At 46.1% G+C, this 12,447-nt stretch overlaps 1 protein-coding gene across 1 annotated transcript; it reads right to left on the bottom strand.

Annotated features, from left to right (window-relative positions):
• Positions 1–9,635: 9,635 nt before the first annotated feature.
• On the bottom strand, positions 9,636–10,782 carry LOC140871148 (uncharacterized). The gene is made up of 2 exons (XM_073273586.1): positions 10,562–10,782; positions 9,636–10,425 (listed from the first exon to the last, which is right to left on the bottom strand). The coding sequence occupies exons 1-2, from the start codon at positions 10,780–10,782 to the stop codon at positions 9,636–9,638; spliced, it is 1,011 nt and encodes a 336-aa protein (XP_073129687.1).
• Between the last annotated feature and the right edge of the window lie 1,665 nt (positions 10,783–12,447).

The raw sequence follows: 12,447 nt of genomic DNA, 5'->3' as shown, positions 1-12,447 counted from the left end.
TATAAATATGAGGGCCGAGATTCAGATTTAGACGCACCAATCACCTCTTCTCTCTCAATTCCTTAGCCTTCCAGCTCAGATATAGGGAATTCTAGGCGTCCCGTGGGGAATCTGGAAGTGGCATAGCGATCCTGGCGTCGTAGCGGAGCTGTGGCCTAGTTTTGAGGCACTCGATAGCAAAGGGCTAACGATGGACGAAGGTATAGCTTTTGCTTCCTAAAAATATTTAGGAGTATGCTTTAGCTTAGTTAAGGCTTTTAAAGCGCTATAATGATAGTAGTATCATTTGGCAGTGTAGAGCAGACTATAGGCGTGGACCTAGAGTTGGTAGAGCTTGCACTGATTTGAGGTACAAAAGTACTGTTCGAGATATCCTGACTGAGTATGCATGTATCATGTGACTGCATGGTTTATATGTCATTGATTTATGCTGCATTAATTTGCATACTGAGCTATCTCCTTCGAGATTTCTGTTAGTAGGGTTTTTCCCTATCCTGTTAGTGATTGGACTTCCATCGATTTGGGTCCGGCATATCCACTTGTATTATGGTATGGGAGCCACCTCCTGAAGCGACGGCACAGCGTGCTACATACCAGGGCCCGGTCTGTCTCTGTTATCTGATCCTTGACCTCGAGTTTATAGGGAGTTCACTTTGCATGCATGTATACTCATACTCTCGTACTGAGCGTTTTATGCTCACATCTCGTACTCTATGTTTCTGGACACCCTATTCTATGGGGCAGGTTTGCGATTGGACGAGGCGGGTGGTTCCAAGAGGGGCTAGGCAATGGTTGGCCAGCTGGAGCTTCGTCTAGGTTTATTTCTGTTGTTTTGGGTTGATACAGCTTTCGATTTGGTTTTATAATCTATTTTGGATATTTACAGATTCCTTGCCTTGGGATTGTAATTTTAGTAATGTTTCCGCAGTTTATTCTGATATCTGTTTATTAAGTTAATTGCATGCCTAAGTTCTGTTTAGTAGGTGATCTGGGTAAGGGTCACTACATTTATGGTATCAGAGCATGCATAAGTATTCTTGGGATTTAGTCTCATCATGAGGTATTTTTGTAGATGGAAAACTACGATGATGAGAGTAGCCACGGAAGTGGAGGCAGTCGTTGGGGCGATGCCGACCGAGAGCATCGTCGAGAACGGCATCATCGTCATCATGACGATGAGCGTTTCAATGTGCGTTGATTCTTAGCTATGGGTCCTAAGCCCTTAGTTGGAGGTGAGTCTCCGGAGGATGCGAAGAATTGGTTAGACCGCATGGAGACGACTTTTCAGACTTTCCACTGCACCGAGGAGCAGAAGATGGAGACCCTTGGCTATCTTCTCGATGGGTGAGCCCATAGGTGGTGGAGGTTTACTTCTCCACCCTTTATTGCGACGAGAGGAGTGGCCACCTGGGCGGAGTTCCGCACAGCTTTTTAGAAGCTATATTTTTCTCCTGCACTCCGCCAGTCGAAGGCAGGCGAGCTACTGAGTCTGCGACAGGGAGCCATGCACCGAGATTGCTGATAGCTCTGGGATGAAGTATAATATATTCCTTCAGGGCCTTAACCCTGAGATCCATGACAGTGTGGCGGTTGGTGACGACATGTCCTACAAGGGTTTGGTGAGCCGTTGTCACCAGGCGGAGGACAACATTCGACGGAACAGGTATTTCTCTCAGTCGAGGCCTGCTAGTTCTTTGGGTCCCCGTGCCCAATCTTTTAAGAAGTCTGGATCTACTTCTTCTTCCTCTGCCTCTGCTGGTGTTGTCCGTTTTGGTAAGAAGGACAAGTGTGATCACTATGGGAAGAACCATCCATCCGACAAGTGCCGTAGAGCTTCTGGAGCTTGTTTCCATTGTGGATAGACTGGTCGTATCCGGAGGGATTGTCCACTATCTGGGGGAGGCGGTTCTGGTTCTGGTTCAGGATTTGGTTCTCAGGACACCGTTTAGCAGAGGTCGCAGGGACAGCCTGCTGGGAGTTCTCATTTGAGGCCACGAGCTTCTGGCCAGGTGTTTGCCATGAGACATGATCAGGCAGCGGAGGAGAATGAGAAAGTCATCGCAGGTACATTTATGCTTTATGGTATACCTGCTCTTGTACTTATTGACACTGGTGCATCTCATTCCTTCATTGCTGCACGATTTGTTAAGAGGCATAAGTTACCATGCATTGAACTAGATGTAGTGATGTCTGTTTCTACTCCGACGGGCCAATCTTCTTTGGCTAAGAGTCTAGTGATGGGTTGCCCTTTAGAGTTCAAAGGGAACATTCTGTTAGCAAATCTTATGTTCCTGGCAATGGACGACTTTGATTTCATTCTGGGAATAGATATGTTGACTACCTATCGAGATTCAGTGGACTGCTATCAGAGATTAGTACGCTTTCATCCGGAGGGGAATGAGAGCTGGTTTTTCTATGGAGAGGGCGCGCGACCCCCGATGCCATTGGTATCAAATTTGAGAGCCTGTCGAGCTCTAGAGTCTGGCGGGGAAGGCTACCTTATCTATGCAGTTGATTTGTCCGCTGAGAGCATTGGGATAGAAAGTATTCCGGTCATGGATGAATTCTCAGATGTATTTCCTGATGAGATTCCGGGTTTTCCTCCTGCTAGGGAAGTCAAGTTTGGCATAGAGTTGATGTCGGGTACTTCACCTATTTCTCGAGCACCATATCGTCTGGCTCCGTCAGAGATGCGTGAGTTGAAGAATCAGCTACAGGATCTTTTGGACAAGGGGTACATTCATCCTAGTGTATCTCCTTGGGGAGCTCCTGTTCTTTTTGTAAAGAAAAAGGATGGGTCGATGCGGCTGTGCATTGACTATCGGCAGCTGAATCGAGTCACTGTGAAGAACAAGTATACGTTGCCTCGTATTGATGAATTGTTTGATCAGCTGCAGGGCATGTCAATTTACTCCAAGATTGACTTGAGATCTGGGTATCATCAGTTGAGAGTCCGTGATCAGGACGTAGCCAAGAATGCATTCCGTACTCGCTATGGGAATTACGAGTTCCTAGTGATGCCATTTGGTTTGACTAATGCTCCGGCTATGTTTATGGATCTGATGAACTGTGTATTCAGGGAGTATTTGGACAAGTTTGTCATGGTCTTCATTGACGACATCTTGGTATATTCGCGTAATACGAAAGAGCATGTTTCTCACTTGCGGTTGGTACTGCAGACACTTCGAGATGAGCAGTTGTACGCCAAGCTGAGCAAGTGTGAGTTTTGGATTGATCGAGTGGTCTTTCTTGGCCATATCATATCCAGGGAGGGGATTTCTGTCGATCCAAGCAAGATTGAAGCGGTACTTAATTGGTCGCGTCCGACGACAGTTGCTGAGATCCGTAGTTTTTTGGGTCTAGCAGGGTATTATCGTCGCTTAATTCTGAACTTCTCTCAACTAGCTCGACCTTTGACGCAGCTTACCCGTAAGGGTGTGGATTTCGAGTTGTCCTCCGAGTGTGAGGAGAATTTCTGTGAGCTTTGACGGCGGTTGACTTCTGCGCCGGTGTTGGCATTACCGTCAGGATCTGGAGGGTATGTGGTATACAGTGATGCTTCTCTTCAGGGGTTAGGTTGTGTCCTGACTCAGAATGGGCATGTGATCGCATACGCTTCTAGACAGCTGAAGCTTCACGAGGACAACTACCCAGTCCATGATTTGGAGTTAGCAGCCATTGTGTTCGCTTTGAAGATCTGGCGTCATTATCTGTATGACGAGAAATTTGAGATCTTCACCGACCATAAGAGTCTCAAGTATTTGTTCACTCAGGCGGAGTTGAACATGAGGCAGAGACGTTGGATGGACTTACTTAAGGACTATGATTGCGAGATTAAGTACCATCCGGAAGCTGCTAATCTCACCGCTGATGCATTGAGTCGCATGGTGTGACTATCCGCACTTCAGACTTGTTCGATGTCTAGTGCGATCAGTGACTGTTGTACTTCGGGATATACCTTCAAGCATAAGAAAGGTATGCAGAGTATCCAGATGTTTGCGATACTATCTGAGCCAGCTTTGTATTCGCGGATTCGAGATGCTCAGATGTCTGATTCAAAGACCCAGCGTTTGGCTCGTCTAGCTAACGAGGGTAGCTCATCTGGATTTCACTATCAATCAGATGACATTCTGTGTTTGTCTGGTAGACTTGTGATTCCGCAGGATGAAGAGTTGCGAGAGGAGATTTTGTCTCAGGCACATCGCACTAAGTTGAGTATTCATCCAGGGAGCAACAAGATGTACAAGGATCTACGTACTCGATTTTGGTGGAAGGGAATGAAACGCACTGTTTATCAGTTTGTTTCGAGATGTTTGGTGTGTCAACAGGTCAAGGCAGAGCACCGACAACCTGAAGGATTGCTTCACAGTCTGCCTATTCCTGAATGGAAATGGGAGTTTATCACAATGGACTTTGTGACCCATTTGCCGATATCCCCGAGGAACTGTGATGCTATCTGGGTTGTGGTTGACCGACTCACCAAGTCAGCGCATTTCATTGCCTATAGCCAAGAGTACTCTGTGGATCGCATCGCACGGATGTACATTCAAGAGATCGTTCGACTTCATGGAGTTCCTGTGAGCATTGTCAGCGATCGGGACCCCAGGTTTACTTCTAGATTCTGGGGAAGTGTTCAGTGTGTGATAGGTACTACTCTCAGTTTGAGTACTGCCTATCATCCGGAGACTGATGGTCAGTCGGAGCGCACTATCCGTACTTTGGAGGATATTCTTAGAGCGTGCGTCATGGATTTTGGTTCAGCCTGGCAGGATCATTTGCCATTGATCGAGTTCGCGTAGAACAACAGCTATCATACTAGTATTGGGATGGCACCTTTTGAGGCATTGTACGGGCGACGTTGTCTGTTGGAAAACTGGCGTTCAGATCAATCACGATTGATACCCGGTGCAGCAGAAGTTTAAAAATTTTATTATGGAACAATTCCATAGTATGGGTATCAACTGTTCAACGATTAAATTATTAGTGTGTGTAAAATTAAATAACAATTATTAAATTTTACCTTCAATCTCGAAGCGAGATTATTGGACACCACACAGATTTCTCTGCGCTTCTTGTATGTCCCAGGAACTGATGAACTCCTTCTATCAGGTCCACGAATAGAGGTTTAAATCCCTCTGACAGATTGCACTAGAAAATCTGTTAGAAGTTTTCTGCGAAGAGATTAAACGAATCTGATTCGTTATTCCTGACTGCGATTCAAAATCACAGACCGAAATTTTCTCGGGCAGAGCAGGAGGGGACGGCCGAAAATTCTAGAGAGAGAAGGCTAGGGTTTCGATTTTTCTGTCTCTCAAATTATGACCTGTTGTGTGCAATTTCTGTACTGCAATAACTTATTTATAATGCAGGCCACTAACACCTTAGGGCTCATTAGTCATAAGTTGAGGCCCGACAAGCAAAGCCCGCATGTTCAGAAATTAATATAAAATTCATCGTGACTCCGATTGATAAACCGATTTTACCAATGTGCACAGAAACCATTTCTGCACATTTTAAAGTCAAGATAAATTTTCCTGAATCCGAATTCAGTGGTTTCCAAAAATGTCCATCCCTATGTCATTTTAGGAAATCCTACTCCCTTACTCTTATTTAAGAAGTCCAACTTCTTTATTCATTAAATTTAACTCTTTAAATTTAACTATCTCAACGGGGATTAAAACTCCATTACACTGTGTGACCCTCAATGGTTCAGGGATACAGCTAGCCGTGGGCTCACAACTCCTTGTGACTCGGAACAACGATTTCCGACTTGCCCAACGAATCATGGTAAAGCGCCTAGCAACATCGCCCCATGATTCCCTAGGTATCACTGATAGTGCCTACAAGAACCAGTAGATTTTGGTTAGCGTACAGTACGGTCCCTTCATCCATATATCCCGATCGAATCAACAACCATTGGTATATCGAGAGTCGCTCAAGATTCGATAACTATACAATACATCTTGAAGATCCAATTAGTGACATCGCATGTGCTACTAAGAAACCATTTCTTAAATCACATCAAGTACTCTGGCCAGAGATTTGTCACACTAATATCTCCTCAGATCGCATAGGATATCCACACTCGCAAGTATGTGGTGAATCCTTGACAACAATGCATCGACTCCTATATGTGTTGTAACTGTACCCAATCCCGACACCTGATGACCCCCATAGAGTCGGTAAACGAGTCAAAGAACAGTACTAGCATATAGAGTCTCCATGATGTTTCAGGTAGTAAGGACTAATGGTGTACAACTAAAACCGCGGACTTTATCCACTCGATAAGTGATAACCACTTGGAAAGTCCGGATAGGGTAGTTCGATTATTCATCCTATGAATATCCATTTGCATGCTTCGAACATCTCCATGTTCCCTACCAATGAAACGTGGTACTCCGCATCGCAAATGCTAGTCTCAAACTCGAGCGATCCTTATCCTTATTATCGGACGGCTCAATCGACTAGGAACAGTTTAGAATATACAGTGACTATAAGATGTATTTCATGATAGACATCCCCATGTTCTACCACATCTTACATACACTATAGTATATTCAAGGTCTTTATCAAAACAACAATAGTATATCATAATATAACAATATGAAGAAAGATAAAGTCATTGCCATTAATAAAAGTGTAAATTATATTAAACAAAAGATCGTTTGTACAAAGAGTCATCAAAGCCCATAGCCACAAGTTGGCTCACTGGGCACCCACTCTTTCATTGTCGTACTCCACTCTTTTGGGAAGAAGTGGGGGAGAGACAGGCTGAGGGACCGGAGTTTATCCAGCAGGCGATAGACATTGTTGATCAGATCAAGAAACGGATTAAGACTGCACAGGATCGTCAGGCCAGCTATGCTAATATCAAGCGTAGGCCTTTGCAGTTCGATGTCGGGGAGAAGTGTTTCTGAGAGTTTCACCTTTCCGCAAGATTCTCAGATTTGGCCTTAAGGGCAATTTGTCTCCCAGATTTATCGGTCCGTTTGAAATCTTGGAGAGTATCGGCGATTTGGCTTATCAACTAGCTTTGCCGCCGCATCTATCCAGTATTCATGATGTGTTCCACGTATCTCTGTTGCGACAGTATGTGGCGGATGAATCTGATATTCTGCAGCGGTCTGAGGTTCAGGTGAACAAGGATTTGACCTATGTTGAGAAACCTATTCATATCCTGGATTATAAGGATAAGGTTTTGCGGAACAAAGTCATTCCTTTGGTTTTAGTTCAGTGCCAGCGCCGAGGCACTGAGGAAGCTACTTGGGAGCTTGAGGACAGGATGCGTGAAGACCATCTTGAGTTGTTTTGATTTCATTCTTAAGATGTATTCAGCTGCAAAATTTTGTAAACGTTTAATTTGAATAAAGAATGTTTCTGATTTCTGTTTTACATTCAGTACTTAAGATCTGTTTTCGAGGACAAAATATCTTAAGTGGGGGAGAATGTAGTAGCCCGTACCCAAAATCAGTGATTTAGCGTTAATCAAATCATTAATCCTATTAAGTAAGAGTAAACGTGATTAAGGGAACTCTTAATGGATTATCGGAGTCCAAAATTGGATTCAGAACACTTGAAAATGGTTTGAAGGTTGTCGAGTTCGGAGGCTCCAAAGTTAAGGATCGGACGGTCCGAAGTCAGGGTTCGGACGTTCCGAAGAGTGGTTCGGACGCTCCGATCTTGCTGCCGACAGTCGTCATGGATGATTTCATCATGCTGACGTAAGCAATGATGTAATATTGGGATCGGACGATCCGAAGTCGAGATCAGACGCTCCGATCGTGTTCGGACGCTCCGAAGACCAGTTCGGACGATCCGAACTCCGCCTATAAATAGGAGGTCCGAGATTCAGATTTAGACGCACCAATCACCTCTTCTCTCTCAATTCCTTAGCCTTCTAGCTCAGATCTAGGGAATTCTAGGTGTCCCGTGGGGAATCCGGAAGTGGCATAGCGATCCAGGCGTCGTAGCGGAGCTGTGGCCTAGTTTTGAGGCACTCGAGAGCAAAGGGCTAACGACGGACGAAGGTATAGCTTTTGCTTCCTAAAAATATTTAGGAGTACGCTTTAGCTTAGTTAAGGCTTTTAGAGCGCTATAATGATAGTAGTATCATTTGGCAGTGTAGAGCAGACTATAGGCATGGACCTAGAGTTGGTAGAGCTTGCACTGATTTGAGGTACGAAAGTACTGTTCGAGATATCCTGACTGAGTATGCATGTATTATGTGACTGCATGGTTATATGTCATTGATTTATGCTGCATTCATTTGCATACTAAGCTATCTCCTTCGAGATGTCTGTTAGTAGGGTTTTTTCCTATCCTGTTAGTGGTTGGACTTCCATCGATTTGGGTCCGGCATATCCACTTGTATTATGGTATGGGAGCCACCTCCTAAAGCGACGGCACAGTGTGCTACATACCAGGGCCCGGTCTGTCTCTGTTATCTGATCCTTGACCTCGAGTTTATAGGGAGTTCACTTTGCATGCATGTATACTCATACTCTCGTACTGAGCGTTTTATGCTCACGTCTCATACTCTGTGTTTCTGGACACCCTATTCCATGGGGCAGGTTTGCGATTGGACGAGGTGGGTGGTTCCAAGAGGGGCTAGGCAGTGGTTGACCAGCTGAAGCTTCGTCTAGGTTTATTTCTATTGTTTTGGGTTGATACAGCTTTCGATTTGGTTGTATAATCTATTTGGATATTTACAGATTCCTTGCCTTGGGATTGTAATTTTAGTAATGTTTCCGCGCATTTTATTCTGATATCTGTTTATTAAATTAATTGCATGCCTAAGTTCTGTTTAGTAGGTAATTCAGGTAAGGGTCACTACAGATCTAGACCGCGAGACAGGTACTCCGCCGCAAGAATGAAGAGAAGGGGGGACAAAGGATCCCCCTGTCTCAAACCCCTCGTAGAGCCAAAGAAACCAGCGGGAGTACCATTGACATTGACCGAGAACTTGCAGAAAGAAATGCAAGCCCTCACCATCCTCACAACCTGCTCGGAGAATCCGAACTGCCTAAGGACATCCAGGAGAAAAGACCATTAGACTCTGTCATAGGCCCTAGCCATGTCCAACTTCAGGATGACGTTTCCACCACAGGTAGGGAGATTAAGACTGTGAGTGAGCTCCTGGGCGAGAAGGATATTATCAGAGATCATCCGACCCGGCACAAATCCACTCTGACTATGAGAAATAAGACCCCCAACCACTGACTTCAGCCGAGAGTACAAAAGCTTCGAGATGATCTTATTCGTGACATTACACAGGCTGATGGGACGGAAATCCGTCCAAGCATGAGCACCCTCGACTTTGGGAACCAAAGTGATCGTGGTGGCAGTGAAGCCCTGGGGCAAAGGGGAACCCTGGAAAAATTCAAGGACAGCGTCCATGACGTCCTGCTGCACAAAATCCCATCAGTGCTGAAAGAAGGCCGAGGAGTACCTATCAGGGCCTGCCACACTATCCCTAGAGATGGAAAAGACAATCGAGCGACCTCCTCCAAAGAGGGGGTTGTCGAGATGCAGAAGTTCTCCGCCTCCGAGATCACCGGGGAAAAACCAGAAAAATCTGGGATATCCAGGACAGAAGGATCCCCGGTGAGGAGGCGCTGGAAGTAGGCAGCCTTGGACTACTGGATCAGGGCCGTGGAGGTAAGGCAGGTCCCATCCTCCCAAATGCGAAAGATCTTGTTGGTCACCCGCTTCTTCTTGACCATGTTATGAAAGAGCTTCGTGTTCCTCTCCCCATCCTCAAGCCAATTGCAAGCGGCTTTCTGCTTCCAGAAATCCGTCTCCATGGCAGTGACCCTAGACAGATCCTCGTTGCACTTGGACAAAAGAGTCCAGCGGTGCTCCGAGGGGTCCGCTTCATAGGCCGTCTCACCAAGTCTGACAGACTTCTCCTCCTCAGCGATCTTATCACAAATGTTCCCAAAAACATCCCGGTTCCACCACTTAAGGTGGCCCTTCAGATGTTTTAGCTTCGCAAAAAGCTTGGGCATCCCCTGCAGATGACATGGAATGTTCCAATTCAGCCTGACGGTCTGAAGGAACCCAGGGTGACAAATCCACATACTCTGGAACCGAAAAGAACTCGGTCCCCGAGCGAAAACAGGGGCAGATACCAAAAGGGGGCAATGGTCCGAGACAGTGCGGCCAAGGTGTTCAACCCTAATAGAGTTGAAATGATCACCCCAATCCACAGAGACAAAAACCCTATCCAGACGGTTCCAAATGGTCTTATTCGTCCAAGTGAACGAAGAGCCCTCAAAACCAGCGTCAACCAGGGCGGACTCCAATACAAAACTGTTTAACTCATCCATAGGGAGTTGCCTCCCACCAGACGAGCCAAGACACTCGGAGGCATCCCTCACGACATTAAAATCCCCCAACAAGCCAAGGACCACTATCAGGCTTAACCTGCAACAAAGAAGCCCACAAGTTGCGCCGTCCAATGTAATCACACTTGGCATAGACAAAAGAACAAAAGACATCAACCGATAGAAAGGGGGCCGACACACGGAGATGAATGAATTGAGTGTGATAAAAAACACACTCAGCCTTCACATCCTCAGACATGAATACCCAGATATGACTAGAGAGATTCGACAAAACTCTCTGAAAACCGAGGCGATGCGTCATATAATGCTGATCAAGAGCAATCATCGGCTCCAAAATGGCCAAAATCTTAATACGCTTCTCCTTCACCAAGGCATGAAGCCTCTCTTGGGACTCAGAACTCCTGAGTCCCCTGATGTTCCATATGAGACAATTCATTTGGAATGGACAGGGTAAGGCCCCGTCTTCTTTCGAGACTCATGGCGAGTCTGTAGACGCTTCGTATCCGAGCGAAGCGTTCTCTTGGAGGACAGGTTGGACAAATCATTGTCCACATCTTCCCTCCCAAGCTCTCTCCCATCACACGATTCAGTACCATAAAATGATCCTGAATCATCCTCACTGACGTCCTCAGTCATCGGGCCAAATTCCTGACAAAGACGGCCCTGCTAAGAAATGAGCCCCTCAATGAACAAGGAGGAATTCTCCCCAGAAGTCCTAGGATTCAAAGGAATTGAGTGACTGCTATGATTCTAAATAAAAACAGTAGTTTCCACAGGAGCAGAAACCTGGACTCCATGCGGAGGTCCCAGATCCTCCGCACAAACCACAAAAGAGGGATCCTCTACCTCCTCAACTCGCTGATCCCAAGGAAAACCTGGACAAATGTCAAACCCAGCCTCGAAAATATGGGCAGACTGGGGACTACGGACTGCTTGGGGAATTTGGACTGATGGGGTACTATGGACTGACTGGGGAATATGGACTAACGGGGTAATCTGGACTGACTTGGGAAAATGGACTGACTGAGGAACAGGAGCACTATCTCTCTCCACATGGAGATCCGGGCTCGGATCCAGACTTTCATCCGGGTCCACAGTCCTCAACACCGATCGACAAAGATCGGGCTCCTCTGGCAAAGACTCCAGCACCTCAAAAGCATTCTTGGTGCGCTGGTCAACCATGACAGGCTGCCGACGCTGAGGTTGGCGTCTTCTCCTCTTAATGGCCCAATTGCTTGGCCCCGTGACAAAAGGCTCAGGGCCTTCTGGTGTCACAGAGGTGCACTCCTCCAGAGGATGCAGCGCAGAACCCTCTACCACATTCTTGCCCTTCCCAATAGCTGGTCTCGGACGTTGAGGCCTAGGATTTTTCCCATGGGAATAGCACACAGAATTTGAGTGCCCCAACATCTTGCAATCAGTGCAGTAGGAAGGCACCCTCTCATACACAACCTCAATCTCTTGGGTATGCTCAACCCAACCCACCCACACATTCTTGATTCTCTCCTCGAGAACATTGAGCTCCACACAAACACGGGTAAAAGCCCCTCTCGATATCTCAGCCGTATGCTCATGCAATTTGATAGGGTTTCTCAAAATCTTGGCCAGAGCATACAGACTTTTCTTGTTATACAAGAGCAAAGGAAGCTTTGGGAATCTAACACAGACCGGAGCAATGGGCGATTCTGCCTCAAATTTGAACTCGGGGGTCCACTTACAAAAGCGGATCCCGACAGCTCCCACAAAACCCCTCCCTTCGTCCAAAGACGAGCATAATACCCTTCACAAAAAAGAGTAATGACCAAATAACCCCTATGAAGGAATTTCAGATTAAACGAGGTCTTAAGTCCCAATTTCAAGAAAGCAGATAAAATCAAACTGTTGGGGGCAGTAGACCGATTACCCATAATTTTCCCCACAAGCGCAAACTTAAAAGTCTCAATGAGGGAAGAAATTACCTCATCTGGGAATCGAATACCCGGTTTTCCATCCCGAAAAATTGCCTCCGGAAGATCCTCCATCGAATTGATCACATCAGCAAAGCTCTTCCTCGAAGCTCGAGGAGATGGAGGAGCTAAATCATCCCGAAATGAAACAGGGA

The sequence above is a fragment of the Henckelia pumila genome, unplaced genomic scaffold (assembly GCF_033568475.1).
Source record: "Henckelia pumila isolate YLH828 unplaced genomic scaffold, ASM3356847v2 CTG_41:::fragment_1, whole genome shotgun sequence".
NCBI lineage: Eukaryota > Viridiplantae > Streptophyta > Magnoliopsida > Lamiales > Gesneriaceae > Henckelia > Henckelia pumila.
Note: the sequence above shows the minus strand (reverse complement) of the source record. Positions and strands in the feature narration are given on the sequence as shown.

Bases quoted from the DNA above. Each gene is read 5' to 3' on its own strand.
- LOC140871148 (XM_073273586.1), bottom strand. From the start codon at position 10,782: ATGAATTGTCTCATATGGAACATCAGGGGACTCAGGAGTTCTGAGTCC. The intron at 10,426-10,561 runs GTGTGTTTTTTA...TCTTTGTTGCAG, and splicing joins TCTGAGGATGTGAAGGCTGA to GTTAAGCCTGATAGTGGTCC.